The following is a 24,575-nucleotide window of genomic DNA, read 5'->3' as shown; positions in this document are numbered from 1 at the left end:
CAAGGTCAAGAAAACTGAGATGGGCACAGTAGGCCTAGGCCCTCTATGGGCTGTCACGCTGCTGAGTTATATATATATAATGCTAGCAGTCATGGTCGAATGTCAGCCACACAGTTGGAAGGAGAGAATATTTTTATTGAGCTTCACATGTTGTCAGATCATTTTCTAGCATTGGCGGAGCTCAAATCGCGCTCTAAAATCTGTGTGCTTTAGTTTTTATCCTAGGGAAAGTAGCATATGAATTTGCCTCTATTTCATTAGATCTCTGGGAAACATTATAATTATAATTGGTTTATTAAATAGGTCATGCGATTCCCACCAAGAGCAAAAGGGAAAATGTCTTACTTTTAATTAATGCATACTTGAACCAAAAATAGATTAAAAGACAGTATATGAATTTAAAAGAGCGAGAAAGCCTTTCGTTTTGAATAATAAATTAAGTAAAGGATTTACAGAAAAAGAATAACATAAAAAGATTAATTGAAGCTTTTTATGTTACATACACACACATTATATATATATATATATATATATATATATATATATATACATATATATATATATATATACATATATATATAGGGCCCTATAAATTATGCGAATTTTTTTTAAAAATAATGCGGCAAGGATGCGGTGTCTTTTAAGAATTATGCATGCAGAAGTTAGTCCAGAAGCTGCGTTTTCTTTCAAACTCTGTCTTTGTTTTGTAAAAATTTGGCCGTAGCAGGATATAGCTCTTTCACAATCTACTGAATTAGGAAGCACTGAGAGCACTTGTCTTGCTTTTTTTGTAAGTTCTGGAAATCTCTCTGAGACTACCTCTGAATTCCAGAATCTAATTAAGTCCTGGTTTGAACATTCTTTTACATATTCTTTATAAGCAGCAAAGTCGAGTTTTATATCTTGACCACTCATTCCTGGAATATTCTTGAATACATCGTCATCTTCAATATTGAGGTTGACTATTTGTTCTGGATCGAAAACTCGAGCAGCTTTCATGAAGTTTAATGCAGGTTGACTAAACTTGGGCCCGTGTTTTTTTTAATATGTCTAGTTCTGGAGAGTAGTAAGTATTCAACTTTGCAATTGTTTTGTGAAACACTTCTTGAAGAAATGCGTTGCGTGAATCTTTTCGTGAGTATGATGCCTGAGAATTACATCGAAGTTTAGACCGCAGATCAAAAATCTTATTGTACCTAAGCTTTGTGAATAGATACACCACATGTTTCGAAAAAGAGAAGAGTATCCATTAATATCTGAGCGTGTTCTGCAATGAACTGAAAGTCTTTGCAAACGTACTTGCTTTCCACCAAAACTTTGCACTGATTGAGACAAGCAGTGTCAGGAGTAAGGTTTATTTCACTGCTAAAAAATTCTATGTAAACATTACAATATTCAGCATGATATTGCACTGATTTAAACCAGGAATTCCACTGTGTCTTTATTGGTGCTGGACAAAGTTTAGCCTTCTTATTGTCATCTGTTAAAAACTTTAAATAGCGGCGCTTTCTTGCAGGACAACGCTTGAACAATTTCTTAAAGTTTCCTGTGAATTTGTCCACCTCTGTCAGATTCTTGGAAAGATCTGACCACCTGACCAAAAGGATTCTTGGAATTGAAAAAGATATATTTCAATTGAAAAAAAACCCTTAAGGAGAAATTTATCTGGTAAACGAATACATTTTGCTGAAAAATAAAAATTCTACAAATATGCTGCGATTACTCGGAAAATTGTAAATTATACGGGTTTCAGCATCTTCGCATAATTTATAGGGCCCGATATATATATAAGCAAAGGGCTTGCTATAAGGACCTCAAATTCTTAGCCTAAGACAAAACTCAAAAATTTTTGGAGTGATTTTTTATCCCGTAAAAAACTTCAAATTGAAATAAAAGTTTAATATAAATAGAATTTTTATAAAATGCAAATTCAAATCAAAAGTCAATTTGTAGTTGGGAAGGAGTAAATGAGCAATGAATGGAGAAAAAAAAAAAGGAATTGGTTTGGGTTAATTTTTGATTACTTCTTAGACTAGAGCAACAATATAAGGAAAAACCTAAAGCAACATTATGTTGCTGTCACGTTATTGATATGTTATTGGCATGAGAAAATAAATTTTCTGCAAAAACAGTTGGATGATAATATGTATCTTTCTACCATTTAATCTAATTTATTTACACAAACTGTAGGAAAAAATTCATCATCGATATCGTATGAACTTATTAATCCGTATTTTCTGGTAGTTTGTGTCATACTTACGAAATCTTTCTTCTTGTTTATGCTTCGGCTCATTATAATTCTAATTGGTTATGCGAAGTATCAAACAAAAATTACTAAAAATCGAATAAAAAATACAAGATTTGTTCATAAAAATTCCCTCAGTCCTTTTTCTAAAAATTCTTATCCAGGATTGTGGAGAATTTATATTTTTATGTGACATAGTAAATGATTAGCACAGACCCTCTATACATATATATACACCGAAGAGCCATTACATTATGACCACCCCCCATCTATAACAATGGGCTCGCCCAGGTTTTCATGGGTTCTCGTCCAGGAACAATGTTTTCATGGGGCACATTACGACCCATAATCCTCATAGAACAATCACTGACGTCTGTAAACTACTTGAACATAGTTGCAGACCAGGTTCACCCATTCATGGCAATAGTTTTTCCTGCGGGGGATGGTGTTTACCAACAGGATAATGCACCATGTCATAAGGGTCGAATCGTCGAGGAACATTCCAGTGACTTTCAAGTCATGTCTTGGCCCCCAAATTCACCTGACCTTAATCCAATACAGCATTTGTGGTCCTACTTGGAAAACCAAATTTTTGCTGCCACGCTACCCCCTTGCAATGTGAGGGAATTGCAGGACCAGTTGGTGAGCACTTGGTACCAGATACCTCAGATTACCTACCAGCACCTTGTGGAATCAATGCCACGGTGGGTGCTAGCAGTTTTGAAGGCTAAAGGTGGTCCTACATGTTATTAGCAGGGTGGTCATAATGTAATGGCTCTTCGGTGTACATATGTATAAGTTAAAAATATCGAGAATACATGGAAAATAATAAAGATTAATGAAAAAAGACTATGAATAATTATTAAAATAAAATATTTTTAAAAATACTATAAACAACTTTTAGTTAAAAAAATCTAGTAAAAAGCCAGAAAAAAAAATAATGAAAAGATATAATGTCTTCATTAGATTGATCAGATCACACATTTTGCTTTGGCTATATTGACACATTATATAATACTCTTTTTTGCAGATATCATAGTGTGAGGTGATTATGAGATCTCTTCAATATCTTGTTTACTGGATGTGTTGGAGATGTTTCAGTACAATCAGAATTTAAGCAATCGAACAGAAACAAGTAGTTTGTGCGAATTTAGTTTCAGTTTCTTAAGGGCTTTAATTTTTTAAGAAAGGAGGTATTTCCGATATGTTGGATAGTACCGAAAATGACCTGATATGGAACTCTGGAGAGGAAGTAGAATCCTTTATAAAATGGAACTCTTATGATATGCAAAAAGTATGCAGTAAAAAGTTTTATAATTCTGCTATAAATGTTTTGTGTTATTTTTGCAAGTCTTACTTTTATAATGTTTGTATTTATTCCCTGGATCAATTTTGTAAGTAAGAGTCGAATTTTGGAAAAAGTTGTGCCTAAGCATGTTACTACTTTTATGTTTCTAAATAGCATTAAACTCCATTAGTCAATCAATTATGACCTTAAAAATAAATCGGTTTAGGAATATTGGGAAAGTAAAAGAAAAAAAAAATAGAGTGAGTCTAAACCGATTTAATAGTGAGAGAGAAAGAAAAAAAAACATTGGCCTTTTCCGTACATAAAAAATTAAAAGGAATGTAATATAATACATAAAAGAAATAGTTTTACAATAAGTAAATTCAATCAAATTAAAAATTATAATTAACTCTGTATAGCAGCTGCTTTGACCCAAATAATGTTTATATTAGATAATATTATGTGTCACTTCTAAAGTTCTACACATATGTTCATAAATTAAGGATAATGCCAGGTCCGGCAAATAAAGGCTTAGAAACATAACAAAGATGATTTATTCATAAAGCCCATTCATTAGTGAACTCACGCGTTTTTAGATAGTTTTTTGAGAACTTATATCCATGGATTTCTAAATAATTTCGAAAGTCCTAATATTTTAAAACCAAAACTATCATGACTATTGCCTCTAAAATCGCACATATTAGCAGTCACCTTTCAATTTTTGACCACAATTCAATTTTGCATAAATTTCATTGTAAACCCATGTGATTTTTGACAGCAATTACTCAGTTATTTTGATAGATTTTTTTTAATTCACATTTTTTAACACAATATTATTACAAAATTCAGAATCAGAAATTTGAGAAAAACACACCAGTATGAAGACAAGGGAAAATAAGATTTTTCTCTACTGATCACTGAAAACAGGGTGAGAACTGGGAAAAAATTACACTGTAGCTTATTTCTCAGATCTATTATTATTATTTTTTTACATAAATATTTAATTATAAAAAAAGTCATTCATAATCAAAAAGTTAAAAATATTAGTCGCTACTCAAAATTTATTAGTCACCAATGTCGACCATATTTCTCAAGCCTTAGTCATAACTATTTGGTTATGGCACTGTGAAGCTCACAGATCGCTTGTGAATAATTTTACTTCAATGCCTCCATTCCTTATGTACCCCTCTCTTACTTTATTGTCATTGTGATGTACTATCGGCACTTGGTGGCTTCCAATAATTTGCATATTATTCTTGGAGATATGTGTGATAATTCTACAGGTTAAATTTTTACTTTTGAGTTCTATTTCTGTGTGATTCTGAATCATCCTTAATTTATGGACATGAGTGTATTTTAAAATAGCACTAAAAACAGAGAAAATTTTTTCATAAAAATAAAAATTAACCTCATTGATTTATTTTTCCTACTGCATTCATTTTAAAATGGCATAATTCTTAAAATTACAACTATGGCAACTAATTAAGAACTATAAAAAATAGAGCTCATAACTTTTTTACAAACTCCCCAACTAAGTGTTATTGAACCCTTCCTGTAAACTAAACTGACAATTTTTTGGGTCTCAAGAGGTCCACTTAACCGAGGTTTCACTGTACTATGATGCATGTTCATTTATTTACTTAAACACTACCAACAAACTTTTCTAATAGTACCGTAAAGAAAATATATAAAACTTGCATTGTAAAAAGATATTTAATGACAAGGTAAAAAAAATGCACAATTTGAATGCAATTTTTTTCTCCATTTAACAATCAAAGGTGTGATACTTATTGAGGAACCTGCATGCTTTTTTTAATGCTTTAAAATGAAACATCGTGCCATTTTATAAAGATAGACACCAATTACAGACAGGTGTTATAACTAGTTATTTTGTTATTAATAGTTAAAATCGCTCGATTTGCCCCGCCCCCTAAATCGCTGATAGGTTTCCCATCCGATCTGATGACGTCACAGTATAGTACAACCACAAATCCCATCGTGTTGTGAAACGGTGAAAGCATATGCCGCCCGAGTATAAATTCTGAAAAATGGCTCCAAGCAAAACCTACAAAAGTTGCATTGTACCATGTGTAATAGTTCTGCGTTAAACACGCCAAATAAATTATTTTTTAGCGTACCCTGTACCAAAAGGAGAAAAAAGACAAATTTAGTGCAAAGCCATGAAACACGATGAAAAAAATACTAGCAAATTGTCTGCAACTACTGCATTATACTGTTCCTGAGATCATTTTACAGTAACCTACTTAATTATAATTTAATTCTATAAGATTGTCTTTCTGATTGATAAGCTTCTCTGAATGAATAATTCATTATACTGAATTAAAATTTTTATGAAATGTTGTTCAGATCACTTTCTTTCTTTTTTTTTTTTTATTCTTTAAAATGAAAGGATTTTATTCTTAGAGAACAGTGGTGTATAGGTTCCTTTTTTTAAAGTTAAAAAATAATTTTATCTAGAAGAAAAAATTATTAAAGTTAAAATAAAAAATGATAAGGGTTTAGCATTATTTACATTTCTTCAAAAAAAAAAAAATTCAACAAAAAATTTAAAAGTTAATAATAAAAAATAATTTTTTAAAAAAATTTACCTAAATTCCAGGACATATACACCATTCATTCCATTCCCTCCAATTGGGATCAACTCATTAAATAAAAACTTTCAAAACAGTTCAGACTTATATATAGACAAATATAAATAAAAATGAATCAGTATAAATAAAGGAAAATGAATTTATTTCAAAAGTTATTGAAAAAAAAAGTAGTTTCGACATTTATTTTTTCATTCCTCAATATTATTTCATTATGCTGAAGGGTTTTGAGTTAAAAAATAATTAATTAATTTTATCTAGAAGAAAAAATTATGAAAGTTAAAATAAAAAGTGATAGCGGCTTAGCATTATTTACATTTCTTAAAAAAATAAAAAAAAAATCACGAAAATATTTTAGAAGTTAATAACAAAGAAGAATTTTTAAAAAAAATTTATTTGCCTAAAAACTTATAATTCCAGGTCATATATCATTCATTCCATTCCCTCTAATTGGAATCAACTCATTAAATAAAAAAACTTTCAAAACAGTTCAGACTTTTATATATAGAAAAATATAAATAAAATGAATCGGTATAAATAAAGAAAAATGAATTTATTTCAAAAGTTATTGAAAAAAAAGTAGTTTCGACTTTTATTTTTTCATTCCTCAATTTTATTTCATTATGCTGAAAGGTGCCCACAAAAATTTTCTCAAGGGGGAGTTCAAATTAAAACGCCTTAGTAACACATTTCTAGATAAAAAGCTTTGGTTTAACTCCTCCCGTTCGCTGAGTTACTATACTTTGACGTCATAAGCAAACCCCGCCTCATTTTGTTTCACGTGAAGTTAGCTTAAAATTAGCCCAAAACGAAACTAAGTTTTTTTTTAATATTCGGGTCAGTTTTTTAAATTCTGAATTGATTTTAGAGAGTTTTAAGATGCAGACTACTTAAAATAATCAACATTCTGCGATTACCCAAAGCAAGCAGGTTCCTCATTATTGTTATTTTTATAAAAGATCAACACCCTCACATCATGCATAAAGATAGAGAGCTAATTTAAAATTATCCCATGAAAAATAAATTTAAGGTCAGAAAACATCAACAAAAAAAATTATTCATGGCAGAACAAGTCTTCTTTTTTTTTTTAATTATTATTTAGATGGACGACCTATATATTTAAGTTTAAAAAGGACTTGCATTAAAATAAAGATAAAAACTGAAAAGTTAATTGAACTAAACTTATTGACATGAAAGGTAAGTTTCGTCCACATTCGAAAAAATTGTTAGAGAAAAATATGCCTTAAAAGAAATAACAAATATTAAAATATTTTTGTTCAACAGCTCATGTGCTAATTTAATTAAAACAGCAATTAATTTCCAAGCTATTGAAACTGGGGATGTAATAAATACTGATGTGGCCGAATACCGAATATTCGGAGAATAGAAGTAGAAAAAAATAAAAATTTATTTTGATCTTTGAAAGAAAATTTAAAGCTAGTCATTTCAGCTTACCATATTTTCAAGAAATAGTGAAGATTAATGTCTAATTGTCTAATACAGGGGTCCCAAACCCTATGCCCTGCGGGCACCATGGCGACCGTCGATCGATCTAGGTGCGCCCGCTCCTCAACGATAACATATTTCAGTTTTCCATTTTCCCAATAAATGCTATGTAAATACATACTGAAATAAAAAATTATCTTGCAACCAAAAATCAAACATTTTTAGAAATAAGAGATCCTCTTTGGCTAGCAGATTTGTCTTTCATAATGGACATAAGGCAAAAACTAAATTATTTAAACTTGGAGCTGCAGGGAAAGGACAAACATAAAGCAAAAATGATAGAGGCTGTTAACTCGTTCAGAGCTAAGCTAGTTTTGTGGATATCACATTTGAAAATGAAGTCTCTTTTGCATTTTCCAAACATGAAAAAAATGGATAGGTGACAGTGAAATTGACATTTGTCATCAACCTCCAATTGCTTAAAGATCAATTTAATAGCAGCAATTTAATATCATCGAGCCTTTGATAACTTTTTTGTTAATCCTTTTACCAACCAAATAAACGTAATAGCAACATACATTTCAGAATTTCTTCAAGTAAGGCGAGAAGAATTGGATATATAAATTTTGGATCTCCATTGGATGACATTATCCTCAAAACTATTATATCACATGAGAAATTCTGGAATATATTTGAAGGACTAAATTCCATTCTTAAAAAGAGCATTATATTCTCCCAATTATGTAATTCTGGTCAGCGAAATGCCATGCGAAACACCTCATGCCACTGTATTTTATAAATAATTTTTATACTTCGCATGTTTTGAAAGCAATTTAGTAATCTATTTTACACAAAAATATTAATTGCATTCATATGTTAAATTAATTATTGAAATTTAATTTTTTGTGCACTATATGCTGTGTGCATTATTACCTATGTCTACCAACTATAAATTTATCTTGAAAAAATAAATGGTGCCCGCCACTTGACCGATATTCTGGTATTTGCTCTTAGGTACAAAAAGGTTGGGGACCACTGGTCTAATAGAAACCCTCTTAAATGCTGTGTTATAGTAAAAATGTCTATAAAAACATAATTTTGAAAAAGAAAAAGCTAAATAGAAACCAAAACAAAAATTGTTCTTAAACTTTAAACGAAAGATTTAACTCTAAAAATCTTAACTTTTTCACATTGCTGTATGTAAGAAAAAAGTGATCAGAACAGAATAACGTTCATTAGAAACGCTCTGAAAAGCTGCCATAACATAAATGCTGATAAAAAGAATAAACTTGTTCTTTGATCTGAAATATAATTAACGTTGAGTAACACAGTTTTCTATGTTACTAGTTATCTATCTATCTATCTGTCTTTCCGTACAAGAAAAAAGTGACAATAAAAAAAATAAGTCTATTACAGGGTGTATAGCCAAAAATTTCAACAAAAAATAAGCACCTTTTAAGTACTTTTAAAGCACTCGCACAATATTTTTAAGCACTATATATATTAACAAAATATAAAATAATTTTCAGACTTTACATGATCATGATAAAATAACTATTAGTTTCTGACAAATAACTCTTTTCTTGATTAAATTAGCCACCATAAAGAGATCGAACGATTTTTCGGTTCGATTTCAGATGGTGGAAAATGAAGCCCGAATTTGAGAATATCCTGCAAAATGCAGCAGAATTGCACGTGAGAGTGCAATAATCTTACCGAATGCAGCTCACTATACACACATGCGAACTCGCAAGTATTTCATTAAACCAGTAAAATGATTGGAGCTTTCATACGCTATGGACCGACAGTAAGCAGAAATAGATTGTGGTTGAATGAATTGTGAAAACGTTGAATAGAACAATGTGAAAAAGCACGTCTTTGCATAATATATGGCGAAAATTGACACGGTAAAGAAAAAAAATTTCTCCTTTCGAAAAGGGAAAATTAAGCACTTTTAAAAAACACCCAATGAAAAATGCACCTTTAAGGGCTTTTAAAAAAGGAAAATCGAAAAAAAGCACCTTTAAAAAACGCTACTCACCATGCATTAGAAATGCTCGGTTAACATGCTTCGCTTTAGTTAAAGCAGAAAAACAAGCAAAAATGAAAGAAAAGAAAAAAGTTCTTAATTTTTAAAACATAAAGTGTTGAAAAAAAGATTATATTCCAGTACAAAGTAATCTAGTTTCAATTAATCAAATTTTGCATTTCCAAGTATCTTTCAGAACATAAATTAATAAATATGAGTAAAAACTACTTCTAATAATGCTTTGTAAAAAAGATGTTTTTAGATTATTCTTTATTAAATATATATTAAAATTCCCCCCCCCCCCCAAAAAAAATCTTTGTCAAAAAAAAATTCTGATTAAACACTGTGAGGAATATTTGGCAAAAGGGCTGAATATTTTTTACATCCTATTTGATACTCTTTTTTTGTAAATAAACCACAAAACCAACAGTAACATTTGGAATGAAAAATAAATTTAATGAATTATATTAGAAATTAATATAACAGTACTTTATTTCAATGCTTACATAAAGGAATATTCAAACCAGCATTATTATGATATATAAATTTCAAAATTTTATATAAAACCAGAACAAATATGAAAATAATTTTATTTAAAAGAAGGCCCCTGAAGGGTGTGTAGTTACATTTTTCAACAAAAAAGCACTTCCCAAGCACTCAAAAAATATTTTAAAGCACATTTAAAAAACAAAAATTAGAATATGCACACATATAAATTTTTTTCGATATAAAAATGTTTTCAAAGATTTCACATAAGCGTGACAACTTGTTAACCTTAATAAATTCAACCTTATTAAACCTTAATAAATTCATATTACAAATGTGAACTAAAATTAGTTAATGGGTCTCTGTTATATTTTTTAAAATCTTTCAATTATTTGGAAATGAAAATACAATGAGTATTGAGGTTAAACATTTTTGTCAGAAATAAATTTTTATATGGTTCCTACATTCCTCATACTTAATTAATCTAAGAATATTTAAATTCAGTTATTTTAGATGAAATTATAAAGAGATATATTATATTACTTTGAATTAATAAATCTGAACCATGTACAATTTCTTACTGCATTTAATAGATGTTAAATTAGTGAAAAGCCTCACACTCTTAATACAAATCTTGCATTTAAAAATTATAGAGCTTTTTTTCATAAAATAACACAACAGCACTGAAAATTTTAATAACAAATCCAATAAAATAAGGCTACAATAAAAGGTTTAAAATATTTTGCACAATTAGTGGATGGTACACAAAAACTCCCATGATTAAAAAAAAAACTCAATTAATTATTACTTTATTATTTATACATGAAAATTTTGAAGTGTCATTTTGTCATTGAAATTTGTGATGAACATTTTGAAGCTTTGTGATTGTTTACTGCAAGGATGGGCAAACTTTTTAGGTAGAGGGCCAAAAATCAAAAAAGAAGAGTTTGGTGGGCAATGTAAAAATTTCTAAAATAAAGAAACAATATACAAGTTTTAATTTTAAATATTTAATGAAATGAATAAAATTGCGATTTCATTTTTTAAAGTTCCTTGTATTGAGGTTCGAAGTGAGATGTAGTTATTTTCAGGAACAAGGCAAAATGTTTGTCTCTTAGTCTACTTCTGAAATTATTTATTCTAAGGTTCATAGTTGAAAACACTTGTTCACATATATAAGACGAATCAAACTTAGCACTGATTTACTGGCATGAGTTATTAAATTAGGGAAACTAGCTTTTGGTAATGATTTGTAAAACTCAAACTTTTGCACATTTAGAAACTGCTTGAGATGATTGTTAGATTGCAACTCAATTAATTCAAGCTGCAAATTCGACCTCACTGTTTCACAATTTACGTTGAAAGGCATGGTAAAAATATCTAATTCTGTTTGAATGGCACTGAAATATTGATACCTGAAACTAAAAATGGAGTTTTCTCAAGCCATCCTCATAATTCTTAAGCTTTTCCTTATCTACTGAGGGTATTGAATTTAACCTGGAGAAATGAGACAAGTCGTTCTTAGCTAGCTGTCCGGCAATAAATTAAGCTTCAGTTTAAAAGCTTTGAGATGGGCCCAGATATCATCAATGAATTGGTTTTTCCCTTGCATCTTAACATTCTAGTTGTTCATATGATAAAGAAAATCTGTGAAAAATGCCATCTGTATCTTCGAATATAAAATGGATGTATAATTTATATTGTTTATATTCGCAACGCATCGGCAAATTAAAATTCTATCCGCGGGCCGGATAAAGCCTTCCGGTGGGCCGTAGTTGGCCCATCCCTGATTTACTGCTATGAACCGGCATGAAAACAACTAGGGAATGATTACTAAGTCAAGATCCAAGAATTGTAGTATTTATCTATAAATAGAACAATATAAGATCATTGGTTTTCCTGTTATGCTTTGGAGCTTTACTAGCGAAGGGAAAATTAAATTTTTTTTGGTACTAGGGAAAAAATTAAGCAATATTTAGTTGTCTGCTATGATCAACAATAATTCGAGATTTTTTTTTTCAATTTCAGAGGATGAGAGATGAAGTTTGAAATCTGGAATCTCTCACAAAATGCAGTAGAGTTGCAAGTAGTGCATAAGAATCCTTTTTACTTAATACAGCTCAGTGTACCAGTGGGTAATTCATCTAACCTATAAAATTATTGACCATTTCATTTTATCACTAGGCCGAAACAGATTGTGTAATTAGTGACAACAATCAACATAGCAAAGAAAAAAATTCATTTCGGAAAAGAGACACTTAAAAAAAGGACTTCTAAAAATTGATAATCAAAGATAAGGGTATTTTAAACCCTTCGCTACTAACAACTATTTAAAGAAATCATAACAAATAAAGTTTCTTTTAATGCTTTACAAAAAGAATATTTCAAATATTGTAGTAAAATAATCTACGGACGGTATTATACTCAAAATCACATTCTATTCAGATTCACCATCAAATGCTGATATTTAGTATGCTAAAGATATTTACCAACCATGTGACAGAATTTTTTGGGGCTTTCTGGGACAAACCTCTTTAGCACTAATATCTTTTTGCAAGATACATAATAACAAATATACATGTTACTAATTTAAAGTAACAGAAATGTAGTGTTGACAAAAAAAAAACATTTAGATAAAATAAATTTGTATATATATATATATATATATATATATATATATATATATTTTTTTTTTTAAATGAATATGTAATATTTTTTTAAAATTCTAATATCATGGACGATATTCTCACATTTTGTAGGAGAAAAACACACTATTTTATTTTTGTATTTCGTAATTTATCATCGCATAATTAAAAAAGAAATAAAATTAAAAATCGTGAAATCTGTAGCAGTAACCACCGAAAAAAAGATAGACAGCGAAATCAATAGAATCGGACTCTTCAAAACAGGGTATTAAATGCGTGATTCGTGTTTCGAGATTCGGTTGTTGTAATAAATAATAGTGCATTAAAAATATGGGATTTTAAAAACTGTGTGGAAATAATTGTCTCCCCCTCCCAATAAAAAAAGAAATAGAATCATTGCTTTAAAAACTAAATATTCATATGCGCTTTGAATTTCCCATACTGTCAGAAATATATTGGGATTTTTAAAAACAATGTGAAAATCAATATCAATAACTGTCGAAAATAAAATCTGAACACTGTACGGACTTGCGCAGACATAATTTTAACTGAGAAAAAAAAACGGAATTTTAAAAACTCCGTGGTATTCGGTGGCACTAAAAATAAAAAGTCAAAAAAATGATTAAATCGTCACATTAAGAGTAAACAATTGATTCGAGTTTCCCGTACAATTAAATTGTATAAAAAACATTAGGATTTGTTCGTGTTTTTTTAAAAATTTGAAAATTCGTAGCAATAATTGTGGAAAGAATGATTGAAATACCGAATGGATTAACGAGAATATCGGCGCAAAACGAGCGTGTCAAGAATGATTTTTTTGAATCAGCAATTCGAATTTCGCCTGTCGTAATAATATTGGTTTACTTCTAAAAATCACAAGAATATAAATAGTAACTGAGCAATTAAAGCATCGGGACGTAAAAGCAAAAGTTCGTAGCAAAAATTGCGAGGAAAAAAAAAAGATCAAAACACTACATATAACACATCGGCTGATAAGTTTCCGGTCTGACATACAGATGGGGCCCTAAATGCAGAATTAGTATTTTGTTTAGCAAGTCCTAACCTTCAAATAAAAGGTGTCAAAATTTTATAACGATCTGTAGATTGATTTTAAAATTACAGCGATTTTAATCGAACACCAATTTATATTATTGAAGTAATGGATAAAAAAGAATTTCATGTTCTTATTAAACATTGTTATTTAATGGGATAAAACACGGTAGAAACTAAAGCTCGGCTCGATAAGTGTTATCCGAGTTCTTCAGCAGGAAAATCGACCATTATTGACTGGTTTGCTGATTTCAAGCGTGGTCGTACAAATGTTGAAGATGCGCCATGCTCTGGACGCCCTAAAGATGATGTTAATCCGGAAAACATAATAAAAGTCCACAAAATTGTTATAGAAAACCGCAAAGTGAAGTTGCATGACAAAGATGTGCACGAACATTTGTTTATGAGAAAGCTGTTTTCGAAGTGGGTGCTGCTTATGCTTAACAGTTGACCAAAAACAACAACGAATTGATGATTCCGAGAGCTGTTTGATGTTGTGTCAGACACTCCTATTCACCAGATTTGGCTCCTAGTGACTTCTACGTGTTTGCAGACTTGAAAAAAATGTTTGCGGGTAAGAGATTCAGCACGAATGAGGAAGTGAATGTCGAAACAAACGCCTATTTTGAGGGCAGATTAAAATCACTGTAACTTTAAAACCAATCTACAGATCATTATAAAATTTTGACACCTTTTATTTGAAGATTAGGACTTGCTAAACAAAATACTAATTCTGCATTTAGGGAGTCATCTCTATGTCAGACCGGAAACTTATCAGCCGATGTGTTATATGCAAGATGGAATCGACGCGAGTTGTGAGCAAAAAAGTGATAATTCAAATGCCTGATTTAAAATTTTCACGTGCTTAATTTTTTAAAAAAAATATTGGATCGATTTTATTTCAACCAAATTAAAAAAAAAAAGTAGGAAATTATTTTGCTACAAATCTGAATTTGTAACAAATTCCTACTCACATTCAAATTTTATTAAAATGTAAAATACGATGTACTTAAAATATATGAATGGAAGAACACAATTTCTGGAACGCCCTGTGGCAGAATCGCGGCGACATGGCGACATTGTCGCAGAACTTTACAGAGTTCTTGCAGAAAGATTTTTCTTTTGAGAAGTAAAAAATTTTTGTTTGTTTTTCATCAGAAATTTCCACGCAAAATTCGAATCGCGCATTTAAATAATCACTTTTTGAAGCCCTCAATTAATGCCGTTATCGTTAATCCATTTTGATTGTATTTTCATCAGTTATTGACATTGATTTTCACGTGGCGTTTAGATGTCCGGATGTATTTCAGGTAGGTGATATAGGAAATTCGAATTGCGCATTTGATCATTTACTTTTTAAGGCAATCATTTTATCAATTTTTTGGGCATTTATTGCTTTTGATTTCCACATTGTTCTTAAAACCCGATATTTTTCATACGGTGTTATTTTCTACAACAATCAAATCTGAAAATGAAACATTGCATTTGATTAACACCCTTCTGAAGAGTCCGATTCGCGTGATTTCATCTTCGATCTGTTTTTCGTTTATTACTGCTACAGATTCTATTATGTTGAATTATTTTTTTAATGTGATGATGATTTGCAAAATGCGATAAAGGAAATAATTAGTGCGGCCTCCAACAATATGCGAGAATATTGCCCATAATATTAGAATATTGCCCATAGATTGTTTCTTTTTGTTTTTGTAAACACAGCGTTTTAATTACCTTTAATTAGCAACTTTCATCTTTGGTATTATTGAATGTACATTGCAGAAAGATATTAGTGCTAGAGAGTTTTGTCGCAGAAAGCCCGAAAAAATTCTGTCACTGGGCTGGAACGGAACTATCGTCTCAACTTTCGTGATCTCAGTATTTTACCTCTTACATTTTCTATTTGAAATCAGTCATGATCGATTATTATTTTTTGAAATAAGAATAGAAAAATCACGAACATTTCTTTTCTCTCCGATTTGCGTGAAAGGAATTTTCAAAAAATAAAGTATAAGTTTTGTTATATAATGTACGTTGTTAAATAAAAATTCTGGAGAAAAAAAAAATCTTTTAAAAATCTCGGTAAAAAAGAAAACCAAATTTTTTTTTCTACTTCATTATTCCCAAATAAGAATAGAAAAATCATGAGCATTTTTTTCCCCTCTGATGAGCGTAAAAGGCATATTTTGAATATAATTATGGAGAAAAAAAAGAATATCTTTTGAACATTTCCGCAGAAAAGAAATTTTTTACTTTATTATTCTTTATTTTTCATTCTTCACAAATAAGAATAGAAAAATCGAGAACATTTCTTTACCCTACAATGAGTGAAAAAAGCATCATTTAAATATAATTTTTGAGAAAAATAATAAAATTCGAAAATTTCTGGAGAAAAGAAAATCCAAATCTTTTACTTCCTAAAGGATAATTCCCTCTGCAAGAACTCTAACAGTCTGCGACAATCTCGCCGTTATTCTGCCACAGGGTTTACCAATTTATAATACGGTTTTTATGGTTGCACACCTAATTAGAATTGAAAGTTAATAACAATTTATAAAATAAATCTAAGAATTTTCAACTTGATGTTACTAAGTATCAAATTTAATTTTCAAATCAATGGTTAATTACAAAAAAATTTATGCTCTTCCAATAATTGTACTGAAAATGCCTTTTTTAATTATAGAGTATATTATAGTTATTTTAAATAAAAACAAGTTTTCAATTATAAATGGTGCAGCAGGTTTTTTTTCTTCTTTTCACATTTTGGTTTTACACTATTCTGCTTTGGTTTTACAAGTTACATAACTTTGGGGGTGCGAAATTAGTTCTTCATATTTTATTGTTAAATAAAATCAGCTTATTTTAGTTGAACGAGAATTAATTGAAAATAAAACTACCATCAAAAAATTATATACAATAAATTTTAAAAAATAATCAGTACATAGGATTGTTGATCCTCAATTATATTTTAAAGAACAAGGTACTTCTCTCCATTTTACATTTTATTTTAAGATTTTCTTTTTTATATCAGTGTAAATAACAGATGTATATACATTGTAATATTTACAAAGAAATAAAAAAAAACGTTTTAAGAAAAAATATTTAAAACTCATTGCAAATACTCTTCATGTATTAATTTATTTAATATTGCATTATATATCAATAAATATTTTGTTAAAGATCCTATATGCTAAAATTTATTCTTATTCATAATTAAATTATATTTATGTATACAAAAACATATTTTTACCATTCTACTTGCATTCTTACTTATTATTCTACTATTTTCAATAATTGGAAATATATATTTCCATAAATATTTCATATTAAAATTAATATTGATTCCATAGATAAAAAAAACATGTATTCATATTATTAAACTTAATTAATACTATAAATTGTATACTGCTGAAAAATGATATATGCATAAATTATATTATAATGATAAATTATAAAGATGATGCATAAATTATCTGTTTTAAGAAAATTAAAAAACCCAGTTTAAGGGTAAGATTACTCTTTTAAATTTTTTACTCAAGATCTAAAATAATTATCTCAAGAAGAGCAAAACAATTAAGTAGAGTTGTTAAGCTCTAAGTATATTTGAAATATTCAGTTATTTCTTTTAGCATGAGAGCATTTTTAACAAAAGTGAATATGTCTAAATGAAGGAAATGAATGAAGTCTAAAGTCAAAAGCATATTAAATTTAATGAGAAAAACTAACACATATCTGCATTACTTAAAGCAGAAAACCAGGAATACTCCCCAAAATTTGGCTAATGGAAAATGAAACTAAATTTCATAGGTAATATCATGATTCTACCATAAGGCACATATCACCTATGACTAGCAACATTTTAAATAAAATAAATAGCATGATTACGCAGAATACACAATCCTAAATTTAAGTTATTTCAATTTTTATTTGTCTTCTATCCCAAAGGGAAATTCGTCGATTCTTCTAATGTTGAACAATACAAAATTTGAAAATAAATTCCGTTAATTCTATTGAAGATCATGTACATTTTATTTAATTAAAATGTGAATTTTTTTTAAAGATTGAGTGGCATGTATTAAATATTTAACTTTTTATGCCTTTCTTGACAGTGAATATTTAATTTACGAAGTGCTAGGGAATTATCAAATACTTGCAATTTTGTTAAGTGTAACAAATGTTCTTTCACTTCCTCTAAGAAATTAAGTACATGAAAAATATGTTTTTGAAAAACATCAATGTTTGAAAATGTTAACCTTTGAAATAACATTAATGTTTAACGAGTGTACATTCACACGTGAATGATTAACCATAGTGATAAATAATCTACTCCCTGTAATGGCTAGTTTAAATATTAGCTATATGAGATTCTAAATTTGTAATTCTTGCTAATGCTCAGCTGAAGCCATAGGGGCATTTCTATCGCATCTTTTAACGGACCAGCAAAGATTTGAACCCAAAAAATTTGGAAAATTAGTATCTTGCTTCTTAACTAAACTAACGTTAAAAGTAGTAGCCAAGAATTGCTACAAAGCTACTGTTTCTTTTTGCAATGTACTACTTTTTTTCATATAAAAAAAAAGTAGCAAACAACACACTACTGCCAACTTATTAAGAATAAAAATGGGAGCACAAAGCCAACCAGGGATAATTATGACAAAGTAAAAAACAAAATATCAATATCAATTTATAAACTAAACACGTTTCATATTTTACACAATTTTTTCAGCTATAATTTTAAATGAAATTACTTATACTAATGAAGAATATCACACCTTTATAGTAACTAATTCAAGAAAAAACTTACTTCTTACAAGAATCACGATGTAGGATTTCAAAATCAGGTGAATATGAATCACGACATTGGATTTTAAAATTGTGTAAAAAAGAATCACGTCGCCTAATTTTTAGAATGAATTACTGTGAATAAGAAATGCAGCATTGGATTTTTAAATTGCGTGAATAGGAATCGCGATGTAAGAGTTTCCAACGTGAATATGAATCGCAACACATAACTTTTAAATCAGTTAAATATGAAAATCGATGACAAATATTCAGGGTTGCAACTCATATCTGAAAAAAAATTCCCTATGTTTTCCCTACACAAATTATACAAAATATATAAAGAGAAAACATACATTCACAGTGCTCTTGTAAGCCATATTAGAATAACGATGCCAGTTTTAGTTGCTGGAAAAACTTGAGAGATAAGGAACAACTCAACATAAAACAAATAATGCTACATTAAATGAAATAATGTCAATGAACTTTGGAACAAGGCTAAAATATCAGAACTAACAGTTGGCAGCAATGTACACTACAAAAAAAAGTAGTGATTACAGTAGTTTCACTAGTTGTACTGTGCTACTTTCAACTGCTGATAAAGGTTATAAAATGAAGATCAAAATTAAAACTTTTATCGAAGTAAAAAGTTAAGCAAAATTTTATCAGGCTGTTTGGATGAAAGTTTTATTGGTTGCATGCACAAAATAAACAAAAAAAATGAAATTATGTGTTATTTAAAAAATGCCACCAAGGCAAATTTCAACCCATTACAAAACTACAAACAATTTAGATCAAATAAAAAAATTATATTTTAAAATGTAAAAGAAATATCTCATACGCTTTTTTAAAAATTATTATAGAGCAAATGGTATAGTAAAGAAAAAAAAAATAAAATTTAAAAAAAAATAATGGTGTTAATTAAGTTTACTCTCATTATTGCCCCTCTTTGTAATTACTGTTTCTGTAATTAAAAAAAAAACTTATTTTAAAATAACAAACAAGAGTTTTGGTTTAAAATCATTATGTGTTTGCTCACAAAATGTGGTCTTACTTAATATAAAAATGCGAGAGATACAAAGATGTTTTTACAAAACATTTCTTCAAAATTCCAGATATAATCTACTTTTTTAAGGAAAAAAAAATTTAAATTTAAATTAAATATTATTTAAAATGTTTTCCTTCATTTACTATTATTTATTGATTCATAGAAAAAAAATTGAATATTTTCTTTGGGAAAGTAATTACACTTTTTCATGCAATTACAATTTAATACTCACTAAACATGTCAATTTCCGGGACAGGGCTTCTTATGTGAACTAAAAAAAATTTATGAAAAAAAAAAAGCATCATAGAGACCAATTTGAAGGGTATAACTCATAACCAACCCCAGTGCTAATCTCTACCATGTTCTTTGATAAAAAATTTGCAAGCATTCGCCATTGTAGAGATAGTAGTTAGGGGGACAGATCATGATATATCCAAATTTAAAATGAATAGTACTTAATTAAATATTAGCATTCCTGTGTATTAAAAAAATGTGAAATGAGTGATGTGGTTTAGTTTATGAATGTAATGAGGTATCACTAGCATTTCTTAGTACAGATAATACTGAGTAAAATGTACAGTATGGAACCGATTATCCGGAACGGTCGGGACCATCGCTATTCCGGATAACTGATTTTTCCGGTTTTCTGAATCGCTGCAAAAAGCCTTTTTTTTATAGTTAAACCCAACTAAAAAAAAAAAAAAAAAAAAAAATTGGAAATAATCTTAAAAATAAGAAACAATGATGAAGTAATACACTAATGATTATTTCCAAAATGATGGTAAGGTAAACATCTTTAAGAAAAGAAAGAAAAATCGTAAAATCTTATGAGGGAAATTTTTTTTTTTTTTTAAATGGCGAGAAAATTTATCGAATTTTGTTCCGGTTTTTTAGTTTTCCGGTTTCCGGATAACGGGTTCTGTACTGTATTTCAAAATCAAATAAGAGACATATCCAAAAATAATATCTATAGATAATGTGCTGATTTAATTTTTTTAAAATCTTTTATAAACAAGTTAAAAGTGAGAAAAAAGTGAATTTAAACTTAAAAGTGTTAAAGTCTTTACTTCAAAGAATATATCAGCCTTTCAGAAAAAATTTAGGAAAACCACAAGGGTGTGAAAGTTTCAATTTCTATGAAGATCATGGAGCTGCTCAAGGTTCACGAAATGGGTATTGCTACATTTTTATGTCATCGATAAAAAGTTTTCTTTTAAGATAAACTTTTTTAATCACATAACTGTTTAAATAACAAATATTTTATGCTGAGATAGAAATGTGAATAATTCTTCGTTACCAAACCATAAAAATTAGGCATTACCATTATTGTTAAATATTACCATACAACTAAGCCCTGTGGCAGAATTTGTTTGGGCTTTCTGCAGCAAACCTCTCTAGCACTAATATCTTTCTGCAAGATACTCTTAATAATAACTAATATACACGTTATTAAATTTAAAGTAACAGAAACGTTGTACAGTAGGGAACCGATTATCCGGAACGATCGGGACTATCGCTATTCCGGATAACTGATTTTTTCAGTTTTCTGAATCGCTACAAATAGCTGTTTTTTTTCATTGTTAAACCCAACTAAAAAAAAAAATATTTGGAAACAATCCTAAAAAGAAGAAAAAACGATGAAGTAATACACTAATGATTATTTCTAAAATGATGGTAAGGTAAAACATCTTTAAAAAAAAAAATGGCGGGAAAATTTATCGAATTTTGCTCAGTTTTTTTGGGTTTCCGGTTTTCTGATTTCCGGATAACGGGTTCTGTACTGTATTTACAAAGAAAAACCTATTTGGATGTATTAAAATTTATGTATTTTTTTAAAAATGAATATGTAGTATTTTTTTATTCTGATATCATGGGCGATATTCTCACATTTTGTAAGAAGAAAACACACTAATTATTTCTTTTTTCGCATTTTATAAATCATCATCACATAAATAAATAATTAAAAATCGCAAAATCAGTGAAAGAAAAGAAATACAAAACTTTTTTATTTTTCCAAAATTGAATTTAAAAAAAATCATGAGCATTTCTTCCACTCTATTACATGATAAAGGTATCTCTTAAGTATAATTGTTCAGGGAAAAAAAATCTTTCAAACATTTCTGCAGAAAAAGAATTTTTTGTTCAATATTCTTTATTTTTCATTTTTCTCAAATAAGAATAGAAAAAATAAGCACATTTCTTTCACCTCCGATAGGCGAAAAAGGCATCTTTTAAATATAATTTTAAAGAGAAAAAATATCACAAATTTTTGCAGAAAAGAAAACCAAAATTTTTTACTTTCTAAAGGGAAATTCTTTCTGCAAGAACTCTGTAATGTTGTGCAACAATGTCACAGCAATTCTGCCACGGAGCAACTAAGTATTTAATTATTAACCAAAAATATTATAAAAATACTTTTTAACATTGTTATACTTATTATAAAATAATAAAATATTCTTAATTCAAATATTCTAAATCTATTAAATACATATTTATAGACTTGGAAAGGATATTGCAGCAACAATAAAAGGGGTGGACGAGAGAAAAAAACAGCAGGAACCTCTGCTTTACTTGTTGACTTTGCATGGAAAACAAAGTAAGCCCTACACACTTTAAAGTAACACACTCTCCATGTTATTTAAGGTAAACTAATTTTGATTTTAAAAAAAATCCACAGTAAAAAAACAAGTACATAAAAGTGTTCCATTTATCTATTTATTCATCAAAAGCAATTATTGGTATCCAAGTATGAAGACAAACATACTATGTTATTCAATTGATCACAAATTTTACTGATGATTGGATGAGTTTATCTCAAGAATATTAAAAATCAGTTGTAAATAAGTCACTAATTATGTATTCAATCTAACATTCTCTAATTCATAACTCAATACACATCCAATTCCAAAGCAGAAATTATTATTAAAAATAAATAGTTTTTTTTGTATGTTTTTTTTATATGTTTATTAAATAAAACTTACAATATATGTCAAAATTTAATAATAATCATAAACAGCTGGATAAATACATAGAGTACTCGTTAGATAAAATATTATTCAAGGAGAGACTGTTTTAATAATTCATACTATATTTACCCAATATATTAATTGGTAAACACTGATTAATTATTAGTAAACAAAACCAGCTGTAAGCTAAACACCCCACTTTGTTTACAAACAATTCCAAGTAAAATCAATTAGACTAAGAGAAAGTACGCAGAATTTACTTTAGCCCTATAATAATAACTTGAAATCCCAGATAAATTTTATTTTAGTTCAGTTGTATAACCCTGTAACATACAGAAAGCGTTATATTCTATCTTTTGTAAATCGAGATATATTAGCACACTTATATTGCAAAAGATAAGTCACTCGTGAGTTAAAGTCAGTATAAACGAGCATTTAATCCTGTCAAAGTTGTAAACAGTAAAGAATGATCAAGACATGCAAAGAAAGAAAATGGGTACAAGTAAAGATATCGGAGTATTAATAAGACTTTAATTAGTAAATGTTAGTGACATTACAGAGATCAGTGGAAATTTTCAAGCAGTATTTGTACATATTCAATTATATACATAACATCTGTATTTTTCACTTACCATTTTCCACTGCATCTCCTTTTTTAGCTGTTGCAGTATTTCCCATTTTTGTACGATGGACAGATATATATCCTTATGAGTCTAAAATACCTAACTTCTATTGAGGGATATATAAATAACAAAATATTTTACATATAAACACAAGTACACACAACAGACACCATCTCGTATGATTAAATCCCAAACACCAGGCACGGAAACGCCAGAGCTTTAATTCATGTATCCCTCCGCACTACTCTTATTGCAAATTGGAAGCAAAATTTTTCTCTCAATTAGTACTGTCGAAAGCACTTTTCCAAAATATTCATGTGAATTTTAAAAATGAAACGATTTATTTTTCAGCATTTCATAAAATAGACTAGATTGTGTATTTTATTGAAAGAGGTACTCTTTAGCCATGGTACATATACTCATCTAGCAAAATGGCTGCCAGTTATCTGACCTATTATGGGGCAAGGAGGAGAGCTTGCGCGCCGGCGCAACTTGTGCCATTAGCTTATGTCTCCCACTCTTCGAATTGATGAAAGCAAAATAATCTTCCTCTACGTCCATCCGCTACTCGTCTACTGATGACGACATTCGGAATAGAGCCAAGTTTCGCTGTCGAAAATCGGTTTCCATCAATGAATGAAATTAAAGCGTAAAGAAAACTCTCAAGAATTTATCGTAAAACATTTCGCGGGCTTTTCATGTCAAACACAATATTTAATAAATCGTTCTCATCTATTTTTGACTAAATTAGCTTACGACGAACAAAAAAAGAACTTTAGCTGTCATTTGTGACAGTTAATTTACCCGCTACGATATACTTTGGAATTAACTCAACTATTATTGTCAAGACGATCGTAACGTAAGATTAATTCCGATGCATATAAATAAATAAAAAATAACGGATACATCTTTGCTCGAGGTGATCTGATAACCTGAGATTATTAACACCTGCGCAATTCTTATCTATGACTTTATTCATCCTTGCGCTTCCATATTTGTAAACTAGGAAAAGTGATTTTCGTTAAAGATAGCTTTTATTACGAAGTTTTGTCGAAACGATAATTACCATTTTTGAATTTCACAGCTCAAAAAGTTTTCACATAATCTTTAATGATGAGAATAAACAGAAATTTTTTTATTTTATAAAATCTTTTTTCATGATCATATCCTCAAGCTTTTGCAGGTAAATGAAGACGCCAAGTATTCACTGTATCCTTATATTATTTGATCTATTTCTAGATTTAAAAACATGTGAATTAAGGATGCAAGAGTTTAAAAAAAATCCCAGCTTTTTCTTCCCTTTTTTTAAAAAAAAAATTGAGTTTTTATTAACAGACATTTAAGTATTTTAAAATTAAAAAATATTT

At 29.0% G+C, this 24,575-nt stretch overlaps 1 protein-coding gene across 27 annotated transcripts in view; it reads right to left on the bottom strand.

Moving 5' to 3' along the window:
* Positions 1-24,575, bottom strand: part of LOC107456224 (cAMP-dependent protein kinase catalytic subunit 1) — a 452,991-nt gene that overhangs the window by 69,748 nt on the left and 358,668 nt on the right. For 8 of the 27 annotated variants that reach the window (XM_016074038.4, XM_016074039.5, XM_016074042.5 and 5 more), the window contains exon 1: positions 23,218-23,745. The exons of 13 other annotated variants lie outside the window; for them this stretch is intronic. In XM_016074038.4, coding sequence (XP_015929524.1) covers positions 23,218-23,263 — 46 coding nt within the window. In that variant the 5' untranslated portion in view covers positions 23,264-23,745. Of the gene's footprint in view, positions 1-23,217; positions 24,091-24,575 lie in introns of those variants that run through there. 6 more of the 27 variants (XM_016074047.4, XM_071187759.2, XM_071187760.2 and 3 more) reach the window with 6 other exon arrangements.

Source organism: Parasteatoda tepidariorum, chromosome 11 (genome assembly GCF_982258835.1).
Source record: "Parasteatoda tepidariorum strain Cologne lab strain chromosome 11, Ptep-v5.0, whole genome shotgun sequence".
Taxonomy (NCBI): domain Eukaryota; kingdom Metazoa; phylum Arthropoda; class Arachnida; order Araneae; family Theridiidae; genus Parasteatoda; species Parasteatoda tepidariorum.
The sequence above is the reverse complement of the archived record's forward strand: the minus strand, read 5'-3'. Positions and strand labels throughout refer to the sequence as shown.